The sequence below is a fragment of the Apiospora phragmitis genome (genome assembly GCF_038363925.1).
Source record: "Apiospora phragmitis strain CBS 135458 chromosome Unknown utg000013l:1.0-2965645.0:1.0-2969333.0, whole genome shotgun sequence".
In the NCBI taxonomy this organism is placed as follows: domain Eukaryota; kingdom Fungi; phylum Ascomycota; class Sordariomycetes; order Amphisphaeriales; family Apiosporaceae; genus Apiospora; species Apiospora phragmitis.
The window spans coordinates 1802713-1825542 of NW_027117413.1; the positions used below are offsets into that span (position 1 = coordinate 1802713).

The 22830-nt window shown below is 54.0% G+C and overlaps 10 protein-coding genes across 10 annotated transcripts; 3 read left to right on the forward strand and 7 right to left on the reverse strand.

The window, feature by feature from the left end:
• Nucleotides 1-1119, reverse strand: PG994_014282 (uncharacterized protein; the record flags this gene model as incomplete). Its single annotated transcript, XM_066865691.1, has 1 exon — nt 1-1119. The coding sequence occupies one exon, from the start codon at nt 1117-1119 to the stop codon at nt 1-3; it is 1119 nt and encodes a 372-aa protein (XP_066708820.1).
• A 2576-nt stretch (nt 1120-3695) lies between these two features.
• On the forward strand, nt 3696-5245 carry PG994_014283 (6-phosphogluconate dehydrogenase (decarboxylating); the record flags this gene model as incomplete). The annotated part of the gene is made up of 2 exons (XM_066865692.1): nt 3696-3759; nt 3840-5245. 2 exons carry the CDS (start codon nt 3696-3698, stop codon nt 5243-5245), a joined length of 1470 nt encoding a protein of 489 aa, XP_066708821.1.
• Nucleotides 5246-7881: 2636 nt separating this feature from the next.
• On the reverse strand, nt 7882-10517 carry PG994_014284 (ring finger ubiquitin ligase; the record flags this gene model as incomplete). Its single annotated transcript, XM_066865693.1, has 2 exons — nt 7882-8149; nt 8203-10517. The coding sequence occupies 2 exons, from the start codon at nt 10515-10517 to the stop codon at nt 7882-7884; spliced, it is 2583 nt and encodes an 860-aa protein (XP_066708822.1).
• A 629-nt stretch (nt 10518-11146) lies between these two features.
• Nucleotides 11147-11520, forward strand: PG994_014285 (uncharacterized protein; the record flags this gene model as incomplete). Its single annotated transcript, XM_066865694.1, has 3 exons — nt 11147-11209; nt 11276-11366; nt 11435-11520. The coding sequence occupies 3 exons, from the start codon at nt 11147-11149 to the stop codon at nt 11518-11520; spliced, it is 240 nt and encodes a 79-aa protein (XP_066708823.1).
• Nucleotides 11521-11771: 251 nt separating this feature from the next.
• PG994_014286 (protein disulfide-isomerase erp38 protein) lies at nt 11772-12948 on the reverse strand (the record flags this gene model as incomplete). Its single annotated transcript, XM_066865695.1, has 2 exons — nt 11772-12379; nt 12438-12948. The coding sequence occupies 2 exons, from the start codon at nt 12946-12948 to the stop codon at nt 11772-11774; spliced, it is 1119 nt and encodes a 372-aa protein (XP_066708824.1).
• Nucleotides 12949-13520: 572 nt separating this feature from the next.
• PG994_014287 (40S ribosomal protein uS14) lies at nt 13521-14145 on the forward strand. Its single transcript, XM_066865696.1, has 3 exons — nt 13521-13640; nt 13764-13863; nt 13962-14145. The coding sequence occupies exons 1-3, from the start codon at nt 13579-13581 to the stop codon at nt 13968-13970; spliced, it is 171 nt and encodes a 56-aa protein (XP_066708825.1). The 5' UTR covers nt 13521-13578; the 3' UTR covers nt 13971-14145.
• Nucleotides 14146-14735: 590 nt separating this feature from the next.
• Nucleotides 14736-15842, reverse strand: PG994_014288 (uncharacterized protein; the record flags this gene model as incomplete). Its single annotated transcript, XM_066865697.1, has 3 exons — nt 14736-14929; nt 15172-15433; nt 15543-15842. The coding sequence occupies 3 exons, from the start codon at nt 15840-15842 to the stop codon at nt 14736-14738; spliced, it is 756 nt and encodes a 251-aa protein (XP_066708826.1).
• Nucleotides 15843-18101: 2259 nt separating this feature from the next.
• Nucleotides 18102-19596, reverse strand: PG994_014289 (translation elongation factor Tu; the record flags this gene model as incomplete). The annotated part of the gene is made up of 3 exons (XM_066865698.1): nt 18102-18308; nt 18368-19351; nt 19558-19596. The coding sequence occupies 3 exons, from the start codon at nt 19594-19596 to the stop codon at nt 18102-18104; spliced, it is 1230 nt and encodes a 409-aa protein (XP_066708827.1).
• Nucleotides 19597-20114: 518 nt separating this feature from the next.
• On the reverse strand, nt 20115-20660 carry PG994_014290 (heterokaryon incompatibility protein-domain-containing protein; the record flags this gene model as incomplete). Its single annotated transcript, XM_066865699.1, has 2 exons — nt 20115-20193; nt 20257-20660. 2 exons carry the CDS (start codon nt 20658-20660, stop codon nt 20115-20117), a joined length of 483 nt encoding a protein of 160 aa, XP_066708828.1.
• Nucleotides 20661-20670: 10 nt separating this feature from the next.
• Nucleotides 20671-21701, reverse strand: PG994_014291 (uncharacterized protein; the record flags this gene model as incomplete). Its single annotated transcript, XM_066865700.1, has 2 exons — nt 20671-21049; nt 21436-21701. The coding sequence occupies 2 exons, from the start codon at nt 21699-21701 to the stop codon at nt 20671-20673; spliced, it is 645 nt and encodes a 214-aa protein (XP_066708829.1).
• Nucleotides 21702-22830: the final 1129 nt, after the last annotated feature.

Here is a 22830-nt window from a genome sequence, read left to right on the forward strand (position 1 = left end):
TTACAGCAGCTTGACACCGAGAGGTTCGGGCTGCTCAAGGATGATACCCGGCCCGGCCACAATAGTCTCCTTGGTGGGGGCGCCAGGCGTATCAGCGAGGACGGCAGCAATGACACCCTTTTCCTCGAACTTAGCGGGGATCTGGACACTGATGCTCTTCTTGGGCCAGTCGCAAGTGTCGATGGGGACGGTCTCGTTGGCCTGGCCGTGGAAGAAGACGGCGTAGTACTGCTTGCCTTTCACGAACTTGGGTTGGTTCTTGGAGTCGGTGAAGGCGAGGTCGATGGTCGAGCCAGGGGCCAACGACGTCGTGTTCTTGCTGGCGCCGAGCGCAGGCAAGTGCTGGTTCGGCGTGGGGTACTCGGGGTTCTCTTGGGGCAGCTGCCGGGTACCACGAGGTTGCCCGTGCTGCCAAGGACCTCGTTGGCGTAGGGGAAGACCGTGTCCGACGGGCCGCCCAGGGGGTTCACCTTCCAGATGTCCATCAATTGCCAGACCTCGTGGCGCGTCTCCGTCTCGGCGATGGCCAACATGGCGCCCTTCGCATTGTCGAGCTTGACTTGCTGCACAAGACCCGTGAGGAAAGCCATGCTGGAGATCTCCAAGACCGTGCCCAACGCAAGGAAGGAGACGGGGTCGTTGTAAGGGGAAATTGTATTTGCAAGCTCCCGGCTTTACTGAAGTCTCGGAGATCTGGTTCTGGAATATGCGGAGATGGCCGGCCTCGTTATTCCGAATCTCCTGAACGCGTCTGTAAGTGGTGTTGGGCATGCCGGCCGCGATGAAGGACGACTCGTTGAACATTTCAACGGCCTGTTGGTAAAAGCTGAAGATGATCCACTCGGCCGCTAACAGGTTCTGCCAGACCTGGTCGTCGACCCCAGGAGGACCCTTCTTCGTAGGCATGACGGCATCTGTCAGGTTTCCAGGCCACGTCGGTGCCTTGCCCCAGTAGGTGTTGAATATAGGAGACTCGCCCGGAACGGGTCCATACGAAGGGTCAGCCAGCTTCTGTGCTTCAGCGTAAGCAGCTCTCCTGTGGGTGTCGACAGGCTTGGAGAGGGCGACGGCGCCAAAGGTAGCCAGCGCACATGCGCGGAGGAAATGTTTCGCACCCATTGTTGGTGATTTGCACGGGATAGGATATGAGGAGGGGAGAGGAACGGGTTTTAAGAGTCAGAATGGCTGTACTGAGGGAAATGATGTAGTTTGATCGACAGGAAGCACGTTCTCTTATAGATTTGAGACAACCCACAGCGAACATGGGCAGCACGACACGACACGTAGCGAGCGACAACAATTTTGACAGGTCAAGCCGGACCACCGAGACTAGGAGATTGGCCGTGCCGCCAGATGATCTCATGAGTTCATGAGCCAAGGCTATGTGGTTTTCAGCTTCATGTCGATAATGACACCCACGCAGACTTGAGCTGCATATTTTCACGATTAAGATGGCTAAGGTGCAGGTATAGTTCGAGTCTAAAGCCACCTAGCACGACGGGAACTGTTGATCGACAGAGCTGAGGCCGCATGGACCGAACCAAGTCATTGGGTGCTTTTGGAGATTAGCACGGACGGGGCAGAACGATACTGTGGAAGCCTTGGGATGGCATTTTCGGGTTGGGACGAGAGATGGGCTGAATGTGCAGAATGTGGCCAAGAAACTCTAAACCGCCACCATCACATTGTTATGTGTTCTGAGGATGTGGTGGTGGTGTGGATAAGGACGATGTGTGCTGCGAGAAGCACGCCACACAACAATTTCCTTGCGCGTGCTTACTGAAAGTCATATTTGTTATCCTCAAATACATATGTCCCAGTATAGCGGCTGGGCAGGATGAAGATCGACATTAATACGATTGTTTCCTTCGCGATTCGGCCCGGACACGCGATCATACCTGCAATCACGATCACATCATGACTTGGCCTTTCCAGTCACTTGTGCGGCGTGCCAATTGGGAAAGAAGATAAGGTGACTAGGCAGATTGCCTGACTGCCGGCGTGGCTTCTGTACCCCAAGCGCCTTTTCGACGGAAGGCGCCACGGTCGAAAAGGCGCCACGGGAAGCGAATAACGCGCGCTTTCCCTTTCGGTTCTCTGCTAAGCAAAACGGTCGTCATCCCGCCCGATTTCGCGATGTAAAGCCAGTTTGGGCAAGGCGCGCGTGTGCAGATCTGCATCTAATTAATCGGCGCCTCCTGAGCTATACACTCTTTTGGAAGTGTGGTGTATACCCTCATTGGATGATCCTGCGGTCCACCGGCACTTGGCTCTTCGGTTAAGAAAGCTTGGTGGAATGGCGTTGAAATGGCGTAGGCGGATGATGATGTGAGAGCGGGACGTCAATGAAATTAGTGGTAAGCATGCAACTTACATATGCCTGGGTCGAAGCCACCCTTTGGAACTGCAAACACATCATCTCGTGTCAAGCAGCCGCCAGAACTAATCACTCACCAGAACCTCTCTTACGGGCATGTGCCACAGGATGCACCGATTCCGTATGCTTTGTGCAGACCGACGAGCTGTCCTACAAACCGCAATTGAACAAGCACCGTCCACAAGCGGCTCAGCCCTTACAATGCCCGGAAGGCCAAGAAGGCAGACTCATGACCGCCTCCGTCAACTGGCCCCTGGTTGCCGTCCCGGCGCCTGTCTTGGCTTCTTTCATCCGACAAGTCCACCGTGTTCCTCGCCCCCACGCTGCCGTGATCGTTTCCACGTCAGCGAAAGTCACGATGCCGTCAGGATAAATTTAGTACGAAGACCGCCCGGAAGCCGCTCGAATGCCAACATCAATCTTCTCCGGCAATGCCACCACCCTCATGCTTTTGGCATGATCTGCTCTGACTAGGAGATGGGCATACATTTCCTACGGTCGTCGGCCAGGTGGTCATATTTTCTACAGTAGGGTCCTCTTTGTGAGCTGTTCTTGACCGACCACCTGTGTTACCTGCAGTAATAGCCTCTGTGAGATTCGGACTAACGGTGGTGGCACACCAACGTCAGCCGCTACACAAGCGGGGTGCGCTCCAATGTCGTACTATCTAGAAGCCGGAAGCCCAGGAATTCCTGTTCCGAAACTCGAAAGGACCGAATTGTCCAGTAGTGAGGTCCATCTTGCCAATGCGATTTATAAATATGATTGTTAAATCCGGTCAAACTCAATTGATGCGAAGCTCGTCTTAGGGGAAACCCTCCATCGGGAATAATAAGAAAGGGTGGGTAGTCTGAGCTGTGCACAGCTAGAGGACCCTCCTGACGTCAAAGAGTCTAGACTGCTCCGTCACTGCCGCCCACTGCCAGCACTCATACGTAACAGCCAACCCAAAAACAGGTAGGCAAGTCGTTATGATGAGTTCGAAAGAATATAAGGCTCGGTTCTCTATGATCTGTAGAGCATTTTCCATAGATGCTATTAGTTTTACCTATTGACGTTGTAATTGATCCATTACCAGTACTGCGCCGTCCCCTTACACTCACCAACTAGCTATAAACTAAGCGCTGAAGAAATTCGTTATTTCTTACACAAGACTTCATATAATTCTAGACCGAAGGCGAACACAGAAATCCCGTCATCATGGTAGGTAACACTTTAGGGTTGGACGTGAAGAAAGTAGGTACTCGAACTTCGTCGGTCTTGTGAGAAACCATGCTTACCACCGTCACAATAGCTGGGGATGCTCGGAGTAGGGAGCATGGGCGCAATGATGTCACTATTGTACGCCGAACATGGCGCCGAGGTGCATTTCTTTGACCCAAGTAAGTCCCTTCCTTTCGCCATAGATGTAGGCAAGAAAAAGGGGGATCTCCATTGATGCTAAACAGTACCAATCAACCAGGCGAGAGCAACATGGACGCGCTGGCAAAACAAGCCAAGGACATCAAGATGGACAAGATGGTAGTGCGGGAGAAGAGCTACGAAGCCGTCTGCAAGGCGATCGAGACCAAAGGCGAGCCCAAGGTCTTCGTCTTCAGCACGCCGCATGGTGGACCCGCGGACAAGTGCGTCGAGGGCCTGAAACCCTACCTCAAGAAGGGCGACATCATCGTCGACTGCGGCAATGAGCACTGGACCAACACGGAGCGGCGGCAGAAGGACCTCGAGCCCCAGGGCGTCCACTACATCGGTTGCGGCGTCTCGGGCGGCTACCAGGCCGCCCGCGCGGGCCCTTCGATGTCGCCCGGCGGCAAGCCCGAGGGGCTCAAGCAGATGATGCCCTTCTTCAAGAAGGTGGCAGCCAAGGACCGGCAGGGACGCCCCTGCGTCGCGCCCGTCGGCCCCGGCGGCAGCGGCCACTACGTCAAGATGGTCCACAACGGCATCGAGCAGGGCATGATGTCGGTGCTGGCCGAGGCGTGGCTGATGATGTCCCGCGGCCTCGGGCTCTCGCCCGACGAGATCCGCGACGTCTTCAAGAAGTGGAACGCCGAGGGCCCGCTCTCGGGCTGCTTCCTCGTCGCCATCGGCGTCGACATCGAGGCCGCCAAGGGCAAGGACGGCAAGTACGTGCTCGACTCGGTGCGCGACAAGGTCGTCCAGGACGTCGACGAGGAGGAGGGCACCGGCATCTGGACGTGCGAGCAAGCCGTCGCGCTGCACGTGCCGGCGGCCTCGATCCTCGCGGCCCACCTGTTCCGCTGCACGTCCGCGGACCTGGGCCGACGGCAGAAGAACCAGAAGTCGGCGGGCGGCGGCGTCGAGCCGAAGAAGCTGTCGGTGGAGTCGAAGCCCAAGTTCCTCGAGCAGCTGCACATGGCGACGTACTTCTGCTTCCTGACGTGCTTCGCGCAGGGGCTGGACGTGATCCGGGCCAAGGACAAGCAGCAGGGCTGGAAGCTCGACTACCGCCACGTGCTGCAGCTCTGGCGCGGCGGCTGTATCATCCAGGCCGAGCACATCACCGACATCGTGCTGGACCGGGCGTACGCGCGGCCCGACCACGACGTCGACGACGTGCTGGGCAACCCCGAGGTCGCGCGTGAGCTGACGCAGCACTACCCGGCGCTCAAGAGCGTCGTCCTCCAGACGCTTGAGGCCGACGGCTTCGCGCCCAGCATGGGCCAGTGCCTCGAGTACTACAAGTACGAGACCTCGACGGCGCTGCCCACGCAGTTCATGGAGGCCCAGCTCGACTACTTCGGCCAGCACATGTACGACCGCCAGGACGACCCCGTGGGCGGCACGGCCAAGGGGCAGCACCACCACGAGTGGAAGCCGGCCAAGGGGTTGGCTGACAGGAAATAGGAGCAACGAGGGTACGGAAAACTGGTATGACACTTTGGGCACATTTTGTCTTTTTTGTTTCCGTTATGGTGTATGGCGTAAACTTATACCTAGTACATGAGCTACTGCAATGATGATATATGACCTGTCTACATCAATTTACTGAATTATTAAGCATGAGAGGAAAGCATCCCGCAGAGAGATATGGTGTGTACTAGCGGGAGGCACCACAGACGGTTCCAGTCAACCAAACCACTTAACATGAAGACGTTCTGAACATCTGATATCGGTTGAGATGGCGGATGCTGAAAAGAAAACCTACTCGTAGCAGTTGTCGGTATGGACAGGTGGAGATCAGATAATGCCGCTGGTTTTGGAGAACGCAGAAAATCATAGCATCTGTAACCCAGGTGATGACTTCTCGGCGACTGGCCTCACAGTCACGTCGATCAAACCGTACGAGAAACTTCTCATAGCGGAAATCAACCATTAGACTCCCAACGTGTACGATGACCGAAAACGGCGGCGGCTGTACCAACTCAATCTACCCTTGGTGGCTGCAGCTGTCTATCTGTATCTCCACACTCCATGAATTCAAACATCACCGCCGCAAGTAGCCACCGGCAATCGAGTCTGAGAGGTGGTGGGGAAGCCGAAGCATACTACTATCTACGTAAGGGAGTGGAGGTGGTGTCTACGGGGCCCTCGGATGGGCAAATATGCCGGGAGGAACCACATGCTGTCCCCGTCGAGGTGAGCGGGCGGGTTGTCCGCATCATCTTGCCCTTATGAACCTGACACGAGAGCCTGACTTGTTCTGACTTATTACTACTACGCTCGTAAGGCGTCAAGTATGAGCACCTAGCAGGGTGTCTTCGTTGTTTCTGAACAGCGAAGGAAGCTGACGATGCTGGTTGTTATAATGTGTCCAGAGGTGACGATTGGCTGTTTTTGCTCTACTGCTGTACTGGCCCAGCTCCAATTCGAGGTAGAATCGAAGAAAAAAGTTTGCCCACCAAAGTATAGACAGCCTTGTGATAATCAAGCTGCTGCTGGATGGATCCTCCGGATGGATCTTCCGAATGGACCACTTGTATGCCAACTAGACTCGAGTGCCGAGGTAGAACAGGTTCCATTACGTTATTATACCAGAACCTGGCTTATGGCGACTAGGTAAAACCTGCCATAGTTATGGAGTAAGCGAGAAGATTCTGCACACGATGAGCACTACCGAAATGTAGCTGATGTGAAAAGTTTCCCGAAGGAGTGAACGCCCAGGAGAGAGGGCAAGTTTGACTGGTTCGTCCGTACGGAGTATATTTGCACAACTCACAATCACAGGTAAGGAAGAGAGTTGTAGGTTCATATGGCAAATAATTATTACAAGGAGGTAGGAAGGTTGAAATCAGCCACGTTAAACGTACCTCACAATTACCAAATCAATATCAAGAAATTCCAGGAGCAACCTGAAGTGTCACTGTAGGTTAGGTGTAAGGCAGGTGCCGTGTCAAGCAAGTGCCCTGATAACGGGTACCTGCAGTAAAACTCAGTTTTTCCTTAGGCACCTTGAGGGCCAACCCCCCACTAGAAAATTGAATGGCTAGGATTGGCTGATCCCGAGGGCCTCTGGGACCCACCCAGGCCCTTTCCAGCTGTATAAATATCTGCTCTCCCTCCCTCTCTTTCGATTTGCTTTTCTCTTTTCTTCTTCATGTCGACAATACTCTAAAGAATCATTTCTATAGTGTTCGTCCCAATCTCTGTTTTTCTCCAAAACAGCTACAGATCCGACCCTGGTTGATGAGACCAATCCCTGCCACTCAAGAGTGAAGCCTTTTTCTCAAGGTGGTCGTTCGCGGCCGCTCCCACTTTCGCACTGTCCGCAAGGATGGCGGCTTGTCTTTTCACGAAGCAAGCTGTATAGAGAGTATTTGATGATCTCAACCCCGATTCGTTGCGGTCTGCCTTCGGGCGCGCGGCCGGGGTGGGTGGTGGTGGACGTCTGACAGGCGTTTTCTTTTTCTCTTTTCCATTGCTCGCTGAGGTTCGTCCTCAGCCGCGAAGAAGAAGTCCACGGTCTGGGTTACGATGCCCTGCTACACGTTTAATGAGTCTGACATGTTGTCACATCTTTACCTGTTTTCTTTCATGCTGTTGCCGCCAACTTGACTCGCTGAAATAACTCGAAATTGGGAGAATCGAGTGGTACTGGAAGGGAATATCTGTATCACAAAGTAGAATTTTCAAGTGCCTCCTGCCGCACCCAATTCTTGTTTTGCTTTTGCAAGGCCTTGGAGTCTTCTCGAGATTCATTGAGCATCATATTACCACGTCGTGATAAAATGTTAGTCGAACCTTTTTGTACAAATTTGCTTGCGTCGCCTCAAACATCCTGGATGGCCATCTTTGCTTCCATGGACAACTTGACTTGTTTTAATTGTCGAAAACCACGCGAAATACGATCTTAAGCATTTTTTGCCCTTGCCTGGTAACTTCAAGAAGGAGCGTATCTGAATCGACAAGACAGTACACAATCACGAAGTATCCAAACGTGAATACAATTCATAATCCCATTTCCGCTAGCTAAGTAAAGCAACACGTTATCTTATGTAAACAAGGCCGTCCGCCCCGGCAAAATTGACATCTACTGTATCTATCTACAGCGGCGGCAACTCCTCGCGACAGATGGGACACTGCAGCCGGAACCGCATCCAGCCCTCGAGGCATTCCGAATGGAAGATGTGCCGGCACGGCGTGACCATGTAGACCCTCCTGGCGAAGACGCCCGCCACGCCGCCCACAGCCGCTGGATCCGCCTCGCCCGCCTTGACGACGGGGACCTCGAGCACCTCGCGACAGATGGCGCAGTCGATAACATGGATCTTCGTCGTATGTTTCCCGCCCGCACTCGCACCACCACTGCCGCTGTTCCCATCGCCGCTCTTCGTCCGCTCCAACGAGGGGCTCCGGGGGCCGACACCGAGACGAGCCCGATCGGCAGGCCGCCGCTCTCGACATTGTCCTCGCGCAGGATGGGATGGTACTCCCAGGCCTCGGGCATCCAGTTCTTGGGCAGCCCGAACCGAGGGCCCAGCACGTTCTGGCCCACGAGGACCCAGATCTGGACCCAGAGCCAGCCGGCGAGGACGGTGAAGGCGGTCCAGTCGGGCTCCGCGAACGCGAAGTTGTCCTGGGCCGTGTAGAAGTAGGAGATGGGCAGCAGCCGCAGCATGCTCTGGCCCACGACGAAGCGCCACGAGAAGGCGCGCCGGCAGTTGCGGTAGATGTTGCGGCAGATCTGGGGAACCCAGAGGGAGAGGTAGGTGAAGGCCAGTAGGTTAAAGTAGGTAGTGCGAATATGCGGCCGCCAAGTGATCGCGGCAAGTGACAGGAACAGAATTCCTATACCGATCAGGATGAATCGGCCAAAAATGGTACTTACTGTCGGGCCTGCTGGTGGCGTAGCAGGAGGGTTCGCAGCCGTTGAAGGAGCAGGTAGCCCAGCAACCGTTGTGTTATTTCCTGTGACCTCTTCAATCTCGGCATCAATGTCCTGATCGGACGGGATAATGATAGGTGGCGATGGCGGCCTTGGGTTTGCGCGCCGAGCGGTAGTGGATAAAATAGTATTCGAGACAGCGTCTGCATTTGCGTTAGGCGGTGTAGTTGTGGAGGTATTCACAGGCGTCTCAGGGGGCCTCGGTGTATTTGCGGCAGATGCGCGCTGCCTCTCTCTTTCCTGCCTTCTCCATTCGGGTTCTTGAACCTTGAATATCTCAACAAGAAAAGCGACGGATACGATCATTGCTAAGAACGATGCAACTGTGACGACCAACGATGGTAGCATCGTGGTCGACGCCGACAGACTCCAAGCTGACGACCCAAGAAAGGTGATGCCGTCAGCTAGTAGCATGATGCTTGCGGTGTAGAAACTAACACGACCAAGGGTAGATGGTGTCGAAGTCTCTTTGATCTGCATCTTGAGCAGCTGAACCTGGCAAAAGATGACCAAAGCGAAGCCCAATAGCCAGGTCCTCACGCTATGTAGCCAGAACTCCTGCTTCCAGCCAATAAGGTGCAGCCCATCAGCTGGCGGGAACTCCGGAGGGCCCCTCGTCTCGAGAAAGAAGGCGCAATCCGGAGAATAGACGACAGCAGACATCTGGAGCTTTGGGTGACGCTGCTGGGGTGCTCCTCGGGGAGAGCGAAGCTCATATTCTAGATCTTCGATCGCCTTCGCCACGTTTTCGGGGCCATTGAGTGTGGGTTCAACTCGCAGAATGTCTTTATCTGGCGGATGAATCTGTATGTACACCACATACTCACAGTGAGGCGCCGGCGTCCAGCCTTCCCCGGGAGAGTCGATGCTAGCGGCCCAAGGGTTAATGGGATCGCTGAACGTGCGCTTTTCTTTCCTTCGCAACACTTCGTCCAGAGTCCTGTTGAGTAGAGATTTGCTGGATTCGTAGAAGTCCTGCCGCGTCGTCAGCTGAGGCAGGCCGAAGATGCCTGCAAACTTCTCGCTGGTCGTCGTCAGGAGCAATGCCCCTTGCCGCGGCCAGTGGACACCATGCAGTCGCATGTCGAAGCTGGCGCCCGTGCCCTCGTCGTCGTCTATCGTGACCGTGGCGGAGACTTCGCGCGCAATCACCTCGGCAGGCATAAGTCCTCCTACCGAATGCAGGTTTTCCGGCTCTGTGCCCGCTTCCTCCTCGTCTTCGATCCGCAGCATCATCGTCCCCTCGCTGCCCGTGGCGTTGCGGAGCCAGTCAGCACCCCGACCCACCCACTCGATGTTGGGCATCATGGCCGTCAGGTTGTAGCTCGAATGGTCCCGGTACACCGAGGCGTTCCGCCGGACCCAGGGCCCCTTGACCACCCCCGAGACATTCTGCCACACGGGCGCCTGGGCGTCCGGGTCGCCGACGGCGTTGCGGCTCCACGCCTCGCAGCGGCTCTTGAACCGGCCCAGGTCGTCCCACGCCAGCCCGTCCTCCTTGCGGAAGCCCGTCAGGTTGAGGTACCCGGCAGGGATCGTGATGTTGTTGTTGTTTTCGTCGTTTTCGAGATCGGGGGGGGGCGGCGGCGGGGGGTCGTCGAGGTGAAGGTGGGGGGCGAAGGCGCCCCAGTCCGTCGTGTTCAGGACGCCGTGCGCATGGCGCTGGCGCGCGAGCCGGGCGCGGGTCAGGGAGGGCGCGGCGACGAAGCCCGGGCCGTTGTCGGGGCTCGTCGCAACCCAGAAGAGGAGGATGATGAGGAAGACAACGCGGGCATTGTCTTGCGGAGGAGGCATGGCCACACGGGGAGGGGGAGGAAGTAGGAGGATCACCGGATGGTGGGCATCGTAGCTTCTTAAGCAAGAAGGAATAAAGGAGGTACCTGAGTCAGAGGGTCTATAGCCGCAACAGCCGGCCTTTTAGACAGCAATGCAATATCTCTTAAATATCAAGACGTGTATGTACTTCAAAGATATGTAATACCTAATAGAGTGGTTGAGCCGCGTGGTGTACCCTGAAGTTTATTAATGATGCCTATTACCTACCTGCAGCAACAGCCAACAGCTCAGTAGTTAAATGAAGTCACCGGCTCGTCGGTGCACTTGCCCGAGCTAAAACAGCCCCCGACCCACCCCAGTCTTCAGGGGTCTCGCAGCGGCTACCACTGAACAGCAGGGGTTTTAAGAGCAAGTACGCGCATACCTGCAGTACAGATTACAGCATCCCGTTCGCGCCTTGGTTATTCCTTAATCAATTGTGCACTCTCTCCTCTTACGTAGTCCCTGCACCTGGGCAAACCACCCACGAAACGAAACGCCACCGCCTACGAAGCAGGCAAACACCGTACAACCGGAGAAGCAGAAGGAGAAGAAAGACCTACGTTCGTTTAACTTGTCCAAGATACCCGCCCTGCGTTTGCGCGAAGATGTCGTCCAAGAAGCTCGAGACCAACGCTGCGAACAACAACAACAACAACAAAGAAGAAACGGTAGGTGCACGACGTATACAAGTCCGTATTAGGGGGTCAGCTACTTACAACACAACTATTTGATAGCCTTCCGATGAATTGACTGCCGTAGTCGAAGAGCTGCTCAACTCCCTCTCCAATAAGTTCGCCGGTGTTTCCAGCGAGATATTCGCAAAGAGTATGCACTCCCCACCTGCCCAACCAGACGATAGCTGCAATTATGGATTCTGATGCGTGTCATTATAGTGGACGAGATGTCACGAAGATTAGATAACCTCGAATCCGCTTTAAAGGCCAATCAAGCAAGCGATTCGGCCTCATCAAAACCATGAACAACTCAATACAATCATCTTAACGGACCTGATTAAGGGTATACACTACAGGGAGGCGGGCGACCAATGGGGCGTTGGGGAGTTTAGTCCACGGACGATTGTTTTGTGCGCTTAGAGTGTGCTATAAATCTGGATATCATTTTATTGTATTGGCTTTGTGTCAAGAATAGGCATCATGCCTAATGCATTTCTCGTCATCATCGTATCGTCAGAAGGGTGTTCGGCCACTTCATTAGTGTTCCAACCCTTGTTTACAGCTCGTCCTTCTCACCAGTGACCTTGTCGGCCATATCCTTGAGGAACTGGCGCAGGACGTTGGTCTTGCTCTGGAGCTCATCCACCTTGGCCGGGGCCAGACCTCCCTTCTTGAGGATACCATCCAGGCGGGCAAGCTCCTTGGCGACGTAGGAGTCGCTCTGAGACAGCTTGTCGAAGACGCGGACGTAGTACTGGGCGTACTTGGACTGAGCACCCTCGGAGAAGCCAGCGGCGGCCTTCTTGGCCTCCTCGCTCAGGTCAGCCAGCGCAGCTCCGCCAGCAGCGAACTTCATGGCAATTTCGTTCATGAGACCGATGGTACCAGCGGTAGCGTCAAGCCCGCCGCCGGCAACACGGTGCGTGCCGGTCTTCTCGTTGAGGAAAGCGACAAGGTCGGCTTCGGTTCGGCCACCGTTGTAGGCCTCACCATCCTTGGAGCCGGCGGGGAAGAACTTGATAGTCGGGTACGAAGTAACGCCCTGCTCCGAAGCGGTAGCCTTGCTGTTCTCAGCCTCGGCATCCACCTTGGCAACGACAACGTTGGTCTCGAGGATGAAGTCCTCAGCCAGCGTTTCCCAGGTAGGAGCCAAGCTCTTGCAGTCTATCAACGTAGTTAGCATACCGGCCAAGGGGAAATTCAGGAAATAGGCTACACATACGACCACACCAGGGAGCAGTGAAAGCAACAAGGACGTTCTTGTCACTGCCAATGATCTCCTTGAAAGTCTTATCCGTCAACATGTTGACTTGGCTGGGCATCTCCAACTTTCTCTTGGCCTTGACACCGGTCTTGTCGGTGATGAACTTGGTCAAGCTATCCAAATCACGTCCACCATTGTAGTCCTCGGGCTTGTCGCTCTTTCCGTCAAAGAACTTGAGAGTCGGGAAACCCTGAACACCGAATCGCTTGCCAAGGGACTTCTCGGCATCGGCGTCGACCTTAGCGATCTGGACATCCTTGGAGGCGGCAAAGACACCAGCCAGCTCTTCGTAGACGGGAGCGAGGTTCTTGCAGTGGCCGCACCAGGGGGCGAAGAACTCGACCAGTGTGGGCTTGCCCGACTTCAGCACGACCTTGTCGAAGTTGTCGGGAACGAGGTCAAGGACAGCGGACTTGGCTGCTACGGCGGCAGCGAGGCCGGAGAGCACGAGGCTCTTGAGGAGGACCATTTTGATGCAAAGGTCACAAAAGGGCCAGATAATTGTTATGTAAAAGAAATTGATCTAGGAAACCGCGGTCAAGATGAAGAAAAACCACGTCTTATAAGGCGCGGGGTTCTGTAGGAGGATATAGAAAAGAGCCGGCTCTGTTACAAATGCTGAGAAATGGACATGCATTGAATGATGGCTGACCGTCCGGAGGCAAGCTGTCAACTTGCTAGGCCCAAGCTCCAAAGCTCCCAATGGATGACGACCCGGCCCAGGCAGGTGGCGTTGCTCCAATTGACGACCAGCATTCAATTCAACCAAACAAACTTGGGGGTGGGGGGTTGTCGTTGATAAGATAAGGTCGTAATCTTGCACAGCCATAGGAACGTACCTGCTCACTTGATTCCAGCCACAGCCCACCCACACTAGCCCCATGCCGCGAAAGCACTGACCCAGACTCTTGGTTTGGTGGCTTCCCACAACCCAATTTTGCAAAAAAAGGCCATTTGCGCGAACATTTCGACTTTCCACTCCGATCTACAATCGACGACCGCCGCCCAACGCCAGACACCTCGCCAACCTGCAACCGCACATTCCGCCCAGAGCAAGCTCAGTCTACGTGACCAGCTGCATCATCATCAAACCGCCATCATGTCTCACGAAACCGTCTGGAACTCTCGTCCCCGCACCTACGGCAAGGGCGCCCGTGCCTGGTACGTTTCCTGTCGTTAGAGGGAGGAGGGTCATGTCAAAAATCCAAGAACGGATTGGACGATGAGGGAATGCTGTCATGGCCGTGAAGGGAACCTGTACTAACATATCTTTCTTCACTATAGCCGTGTCTGCACCCACAAGGCTGGTCTGATCCGCAAGTACGGCCTCAACATCTGCCGTCAGTGCTTCCGTGAGAAGGCTGCCGACATTGGCTTTGTCAAGGTACGAATTGAGTCGAGCTGCGAAACACCACCGCGCATTGCCCTTCGCTGTACGATGGAGGTAGAAAGAACACACCGGAATACTAACATACTGGACAGCACCGTTAAACTGCCAACAAAGACCAACATGTCTTTACTCGTCCCATTCCATCGTCTCTCTTGCATCTAGTCATCTACGATACGAACAACGTTCGCGGATATGGAGTTGGTCGGTTTATGATCTCGCAAGGGGAATAAAAAGGGCTCTACGGTTTCCCCTGGTGCATTCACCCTTCAAACATTGGAGAGGTTGTTGGGCTTCGTGGACAGGCATAGCCAAGACTGCGATAGAGTCAAGCTAGTACACCACGACAATGCATATGGATTTTTGATGACATCCTACGATCATACGATTTTCTCTCGAGTCTCGAGCCGCGCTTGGTGGGAATGACATCTGTGAAAGACCGGGCGTCGGCCATGCCAGGAGGCACTTTGCTTAGGCTTCGTTATCGTTCCTTCCTGGGAGAGATTGATGAGAATGTTTAACCCAAAATATCCCGCTCATCACAACTGTGACAGTGGCCATGGACTCATCTATGTCTTGGCCAATTCCCATCCGGCTTCAAGTTGCCAGCCATATGTCAAAGTGCCTGCTTCGAAGCCATCCTAATTAATCGTGCTAGGTAGGGGTGACAGCACTTGTCTCGCGCTCTTTTGGTATTATCAAATCATCCAATTCTTATGCCATTCTGCCAAACCCAGCTCAGTCACATAGCGTCCAATCCATAACTATGCCTGACTGACAGTGAATGAAAGGAGTTACCGAGCCCCCTATCGTACACTTATCATAACAATACAATCCGCTGTCCCCTTCAAGAAATACCAGTACCAGCTTTAGAACATGATCAGCCGGTCCCCGCTCACAACGCTCTGGATTCCACGCTGCACGTTCTCGAAGCGGGTGAAGCCACAAGTCTCGCTCTCGAGGTGGTTGATGATGGCCGCGAGCGACTTGAACTCTTTCCCGCAGCCACCGCTCTTGGGGCAATGATATAGGGATTGCTGATCTGTAGCCGGCGTTTGTGGCACTAGTCACATATCATCTACGCATCTCGTCTCTTTTTTCTATCCTTTCTCTCTCTGGCGCGCGCGCGCATTACTTCCCCTTGCGCCTACACTCCGGCATGTGGCCCCGCGGCCGCCGGGCTGAGCTAACTACAACTACTTGCAGGAAAGAAAAAGACAAACAAGCAAGTACTTACGGGTCGGAGAGTTCAGGTGCTGATTCAGCCCCCGCAGCGAGTTGAAGGGCCGGTGACAGAGGTAGCACTGGTAGCTGCCGCTGTAGGCGTTGTAGAGCGCTCGTTGGCCTCGTAGTGGCTTGAGCCGCGGTACTCGAGCAGATTCTTGGTGAAGACGCCGCCGGTATCTTTGCTGCGCACGAACTTGTACAGCGTGTCGCGGTTCAGGCCGGTGGCCACAGAGCAGGCCCCGGTCTCGAGGTGGTGCGTCAGGCCCGTGGCCGTGGCGAAGCAGTTCTTGCAGAAGGGGCACTTGATGTTCTGGCCCTGGTGGCGGCTGGAGCGGAGGTGCTGTAGTCCGGGTAGATGATGGGTTTGGGTTAATCATGTCAAATCCTTTTCAGATCACCCTTGCTAACTACATAACAGCCACATAAGGGCTGACTGGGGACTGACTGACCTGGGTTAAGCTGTTACGGCTCATGAACGTCCTGTCGCACTCTTTGCAGTAGTTGTGGTCGTCGTGCTCGTGCTCGGTCAGCTGCTCCTCGGTCGGCCAGGTCCAGCTGCAGCGGCGGCACCCGAACTCGAAGTGCTCCAGGTTGGACATGTGCTGGAACCGCGCCGTCTCGGAACCGAAGGTGCGGGAGCAGGTGTCGCACTCGAATTTGGGGGTCCCGGTGCCCTGTCGAGGTGACGTGCTGGTCCCGCGCCCGCCAGGTCCGGAAGGACTTGTCGCACGAGCCGCACTGCCAGTCATCGAACAGTTCCATGTTGAAGGAAGATTCTCATTAAAAGCCTCTTGCCGGTGACCAAATATGGTGTTGTATATCTATTACGATGGTATTGATGAGTGTTTGGTGATTTGGAACCGGGGAAAAGGAGGGGGGAAAAGAGACGAAGTCGACGATGCTGTTACAGCCGAGCTTGCCATCGACCAATTCAATGCTCAAGCTCCAAGGGGTCCGTGGGGAACGCCTTCCAAGCTACAGTAAACTCCAGGACAAGGGTTGAGAACATGGAAACAAACGCAAACCTGGGGTACGCAATTCGTCAATGTTCCTGGTTCCTTCCTTGGACCGCCTCTCGTTCTGCTAGGTACACAGATAAAAAATTGGTGTAGCAATTCCTCGACAGGTCAAAATCAAAACAGTGTTCATAATCACGAGTCTCATTATTAGACGCCGACTTCATGTAATGCAAGAAGGCCACCACCAACCAGTGCATGTGCTTGGTCTTTTTGCTTTTCCCCCTCCTTAATTTGACTCTACGCCTCGGAAGGACCGTATCTGCTGCTATCGCCCAAGGGTTTCTAGATTCTGGGAATCCTCATGCGGAACTTTCCGTTTATCTGAATTCTGCTGAATCGGGTTGAAAATGAGCGAACTTGATTAGGTTGGCATGTGCCAGATTATGCCACCGGAACAGATTGAACCAGCCCGTCGTTCCTTTCCAGGTCCCATGAACGGCTTCGTGCCAACAACTGTCATTCCTTCCCACTCTGCCACTTGCCCCTGAAGACCGCCCTTTGCCTCATGATCCATAGGGTTGGTACTCTGGGGCCTCCTTCTCCGACAACAGCCCCGGCACCATTTCAATGTACGGTTCGTTGAAGAAGACAAAGAGGACGAGGATTGCGCAATCCCCATGAGAAAGCAGAACACCACCGCAAGCACGAGGAGGGTATGTACTGGCCGCCACTCTGGACACAAAGGCTCAAGGAACTCGGCGTCCATAGCCATGGGCGATCCTCCGACTTGCAACTGATTTGGACGGTCTGACCAGGCACAGAAGTCTTCGCCTAGTGCCTTGTACCTGATTTCCCGGGGTGTTAGCGGACGGCCTTTTCATCTTCTAGGACTTTCTTGTTTGGGGAGGGGGATAAGAGCTCCATAAAGCCCTATATGGTCCCAAGAAGGGTGAGGGATACGATTCACGATACCCCCATAGAAAAGGGGGAGTAAATTATTCGAGCAAGAGACGTATATGCCTTTCACATGGGGCGTTTCGATACTACGTACTCTTCACAGACCGAAGTAAACCCAGACAGCTTCGCATAGTCGATCAAGTCGTGCCTCAACATCGAGGTCTCGGAGGCCGCCGGAGGGGCCGAACCCGCCTCGTCGATGTCCTCGACTTGACTCCTGATCTGAAGGGGCGCCATGGGCCCGAGAAAGCACGCCGTATGCCGTGCGAGTATCTAGGCCAGAAACTATGTCGTTCTACTCTCCCTTCTACCGAGCCGAGAAGGCTCTCAACAACGAAGACGAAAGAAGAAGAGGAGACAATGGAATAGCACCAGGATGGTAATAATGCAGAGAGAAGAAAAAGTATCGTAGTTCTTACTTGCTCTGGGTTAATTCCGTGGAAAGCGAGAGACGGACGCATTGACTAAAAGGAGTCCTAGCGTACACACACAAGCGAACACTTGCTATCACTTACTGTCACCACAGCTTGTGTATAGTGGTAATGGTGATTCAACCTTTCGGTAAAGGCGTAACGTTGATGGGTGTAACACACGCGAGATTGGCGGACCCTATCCCTCGCTGAAAACCGTTGCCGAGACTGGGTGCGTACAATGTGCCACTTCGTCAACGTTCACAAAATCATGATAGACCGCGGCTAGGCCTGCCCATGACAGCCTTGTTGTCGCACTTCCGGAATACGAGTGACACCTGTTGTGGTTGTGTTAATTGGGATTTGTTTCATTGCTTTTTGTATGGTCTCTGTCAGGCTTTCCTCATTGCAGACTAAAGTACAAGAGAAAAGTCGTAGACAAGAACAGAGGGGAGATGACATGATGTCTAAGCTTCTTGGAGCCAAATGTACACGAGAATCCATCTCAAAATCAACGGTGGGTGTTGTACATTTATACATGTCATTTCCATATACACATCATCTCAATAAACTCCTTGCCCCCCATGCCCGCCGTCGTAGCAAGCCCACCGAGTTTGCTCGCTTCATCCCTCGTACAGATTAGGTATAGGTAAATTCGTGACACCAGCAGATCTCTTTTGATTTACTTGATGATTCGGGTAATGATACCAGTGGCAACGGTGCGGCCACCCTCACGGACGTTGACACGCTGACCAGCCTCGATGGCAATGGGGTTGTGCAGATGGGCCACCATCTCGACGTTGTCACCGGGCATGATCATGCGGCTCTTGTCCTCGCAGTCGTCAGGAAGGAAGAGCGCACAAGACTCATCGGCAGTACGCAAGAACATCTGGGGGCGGTAGTTTCGTGGAAACCAGTGTGACGGCCACCCTCGTCCTTGGTCAGAACGTAGAGAGAGATCATGAACTGGGTGTGGGCCTTGACGCTGCCGGGCTTGACAATGACCATACCACGGCGGACATCTTCGCGGCGGATACCACGGAGGAGAAGACCGGAGTTGTCACCAGCGCGAGACTCGTCGCAGGACTTCTTGAAGGTCTCGATATCGGTAACCTTGGTCTTGATGACCTCACCACCCTTGCCGACAAGCTCAACTTCGGAGTCCTTCTTGAGGGTACCTCGCTCAACACGGCCCGAGGCGACGGTTCCACGGCCAGAAATGGAGAAGACATCCTCAACAGACATCAAGAAAGGCTTGTCCAGATTACGCTCGGGTGTGGGAATCCACGTGTCGACGGCCTCGAGAAGCTCATCGATCTTCTGCACACCAATCTCGGGTCGCTTGCCTTCCATGGCCATCAGGGCGGAACCCATGATGACGGGGGTCTCGTCACCCTCGAAGCCGTAGTGGCTCAGCAGCTCACGCATCTCCATCTCGACGAGCTCCAACATCTCGGGGTCCTCAATGGCATCGACCTTGTTCACAAAGACGACAATCTTCTGGACACCGACCTGGCGGGCGAGCAGCAAGTGCTCTCGGGTCTGGGGCATCTGTCCATCGGAAGCGGCCACGACAATGATGGCACCGTCCATGTTGGCAGCACCGGTAATCATGTTCTTGATGTAATCGGCGTGACCGGGACAGTCGACGTGAGAGTAGTGGCGGGCTTCGGTGGCGTACTCGATGTGGGCAGTAGAGATGGTGATACCTCGCTTTCGCTCCTCGGGAGCCTTGTCAATGGCGCCATACTCGAGGTAGTTGGCCATACCCTTCTCGGCCTGTCGCTTGGTGATGGCGGCAGAGAGCGTAGTCTTTCCATGATCGACGTGACCGATGGTACCGATGTTTACGTGAGGCTTGTTTCGCTCAAAGGCGGCGGCGTACGAGCGGTAGATGTTGAGGGCGGCACAGACATTCTGGGATTTTATGGACTGTAACGGATTGGCAGAGCTGCCGGTTCGGAGAGAAGGCGGGATGCGCGCAGGAAGGGCGTGAGGGTTCGGAAAGCGGCCGACATGTTGGAAGACGGCAAGACCAATGGCACCCGAAACCAAGAGGATTAGGTATTCGGCCGGAAAAGATGGAGGGGGGTGGGTGATGAATGGGGTCAAACGGGTAATGAGAATGATAAAGGGACAGAATAGCTGCTTCCTTCGTCTCGCCTAAAGATTGCCATGAAGCTCGCTCTCTAGCTAAGAAATATTTTCGTAGTGCATCCCCGGGCACCAGCCAATCATTGGGCGCTAAGATACCCGTACACCTCAATCGGATTGGCCCCAATTGAGCTGCTGCCCCACCATAGCAACGGGCAAGCTGCATCACCACTTTGTCATGGCCCTCAGATACATCGTGATTCGTTTCTAGTATTACGGCGCCTACCAAAAAAAGACGACAAAGAACGTAAAACATATAACACCGGGAGTTCCTAGGTCTTCACCGACCCTAGTGCTAGTTTGGCTCTTTAAGCTCTTGTCTGGGGAGAGAGACCTTGTGCAACAAAGTGTCCCAGAAACGGAAGAAGACCCAGCACTGCCGCACGAACTATGCCTATAAAACTAAAGCGAAACGGACTAAAACGGTGCTCAGCACCGTACCCTACCATTGTGCACTCGGTCGAGTTGACTGCTTCACGACTCCAGCGGCTTAGGTCTGTTAGGTGAAGGAAGGTAAAACAGCATGTATATCCTACTCTCCCTATTCAAGGACAAACTTGGCAAATTCGTTTCCACGTTCACCTTGTACAGCCTCGCCATCCATGAAACCATGGGTATAGCTGTAAAGTTAACAAATCACTCCAGATTTTCACGACAAAAGGGGGGAAAGGGGGATCTCTTACCATTGCCCAACTAGTTTGAAAGTCCCTCTTTCTCCCACCGGCCTCAGGACAAACGGAACTTCGCCACCGAGGAGGACACAGACCTCGTCGCCCGTCTTCAAGGTAGGAGGGCCTATACCCATGTGTCCCTGCTCGGTCACAAAGAACCTTCGACCACTCAGTGCAGTTTCGCCATATTCGATTTGCTTTTCCATGGCATCGATCAGACGCTTTGTGGCTGCCGCATCTCGTGGGGGGACCAGGCTGTCAGGCCTATTCAGCCTACGCCTCCTGTCTCGCGGGTTGTTGTTCAACGTCAATCCGGGATGGTAGTGGATAATCCTGCAGTCCAGATTCACCGTTCGCCAGAAAGCATCCTTCCCCGTTTCACTCTCCATGCAGCCGGGTATGGTCTGGTCCAACATGGCTCTCCACTCATCTAGAACCGGTCTCCAGGGCTCCGTCTTCGGGTTTTTTGGGGGCTTGACGGCCAACTGCGCAGACCCTGTCTATACGAATGCCCTTGAGCGTGAGTAACGATTCGTCAAGGGAAAACTCCATCTGCGCTTTCACAAGCTTCCCGTGGTGCTTTACAGCTGCACCAAAAAGAAGCCCAACCGCGGAGGAGTCAACCTTGTCCTCTGGGGATGCACCGCGAATGTAGCATATCCCTCGGAGTCCGTCGTCCGTCAACATCTGTAGATTAGGCACCCACGATGGCATTTCTGGAGGGTTTTCCTTGGTCGAGTCCAGAAGGTGTAAACTCGAAGGTCCCCAAAATAGTGCAACACCGATCTCATGGCCTTCGTATAGACTTGTGCGACAGAGTGGTTGTAGTTGACGGGGACTGTGATGCCACTGGTTATCAGACCAAGGCCGCCGTAGACCTTGTCCCGAGGATCGGTGGCCTTTCGACGGATGGTGTACTCGATCATCAGTGATAATGGTATTGTGGTACGAGACCATCTTTTGTCCCGGATCTTTCTCACAATATTAGCTTGCACGAGTAGCTGTGGGAGACGATAGTGCATTTGTTGCCGAAGCTCACTCGGCAAGGTGTCCTGGCGAGTATGCACGGTATACACAGTGCAGAGCTTCGAGATGTCCTCGAAACATGTCCAACATATCTCTTTTCGACCCATCTTCATCACGACCCGATCGGCTAAAACAACTTCTTGCAACGTCCAAACCCTTCCCTACCAATCTCTGGTGAACAGAAAACTGATGCCTCCAAGAATTTTCCATCCATCAGGCCGTGTATCGATCGAGCCAAAGAGGCCTGCTAGCTTGGTATAATACTCTTCTTTCCAAGCAACACCGTTGCCGATTCTTGATTCAATCTCACCTTTACTTTTGGAGATTGTAACTAAGTAATCCATAGCAGCGTCGGTGGAAACGTTGGGTATTTCGACACCTTCACCAAGCCAAACGACGGCCTGTCTGGCTCCAGCGTAGATTTTCTCCATCCTTGATACCTGATCAGCACGTTCTTCTTTGCTTGTCTGATTGATACAAAGAGCGTCTATCCATAGGAAGCGTTTTTTATTCGGCAGGCGAAGCGACTGTAAGGCGCGGAATAGGTTGTAGCCAATGTGATGGACCTGCCCGCCGATAAGAATAGGGGCGATGGCCTTGTCTACCCCCCATGTATAGGACAAGGCCTCATAGTCCTTACTGCTTGTGATTCGCCGTCGAAATAAACAGCAGCTGATCCGGTAGTCCGGGGATATCCATGGTTCGAGGACAAGGAGTCCGAAACTTGCGTGCATCCTCGGGGTCGTCGACAACTTATATCAGGGTTTCCCCAATCGAATTCATGGCTTCCGATCCACTAGTCAGATAGGGTCTCTTCTTAATAGAGGTGCGTGACCAGCGTCTTTAGCAGCAGGTTGTCAGGTTCTAATGGTATCTGATCTACCATGTAGGCCAAGTCGGAAGGGCCTGTTCTGAAGAGTTTCAATTCCAGTGAAATTCATAGGGTTTGAATCAGTACCTGAGGAATTAATCAAGAAACAGAACCAACTATCTCAGTCATAGCGAATATTGAGGAGCATTTCGATGGATGAGGGGTAACGGGCAGCGGTCCTATCAGCAATCACTGCAAAGACAGAGCACGGAGATGATATATGATTTATTCATATAAGGGGGTATTTTATTATTAAATTATCGTATTTTATCGTATTAGATATAAAGACCATGCGTAAATAACTGAGCTGAAGTGAAACGTATATATGCACCATGCTCCTCTAGTTCTTACCTATTTCCCAGGCGCGAGTCGACGTAAGATCAGTCCATCACCATGTATACGGCAGCCGGTACTTCTCGGCCACGGCCTCGCTCTCGTCCGCCTCGGCCCACTTCTCCATCCCGCCCTGGACGCCCCGCCCGTCCACCGTCCACGTCCCGTCCTCGACCCGCCGGACCCAGTGCTCCAAGACGCGGAAGAGCTCGACCTCGTGCCGCCCCTCGAAGACGTTGCAGCTCCTCTGGTACAGGCCCGCGGCCAGGCCCTCACACTCGACGCCCGGCGGCTGCTCTAGCAGGAACCCGTCCGTCGACTTGGCGTGGTGCTGGGTCCGGCCGGCCAGGACCGGG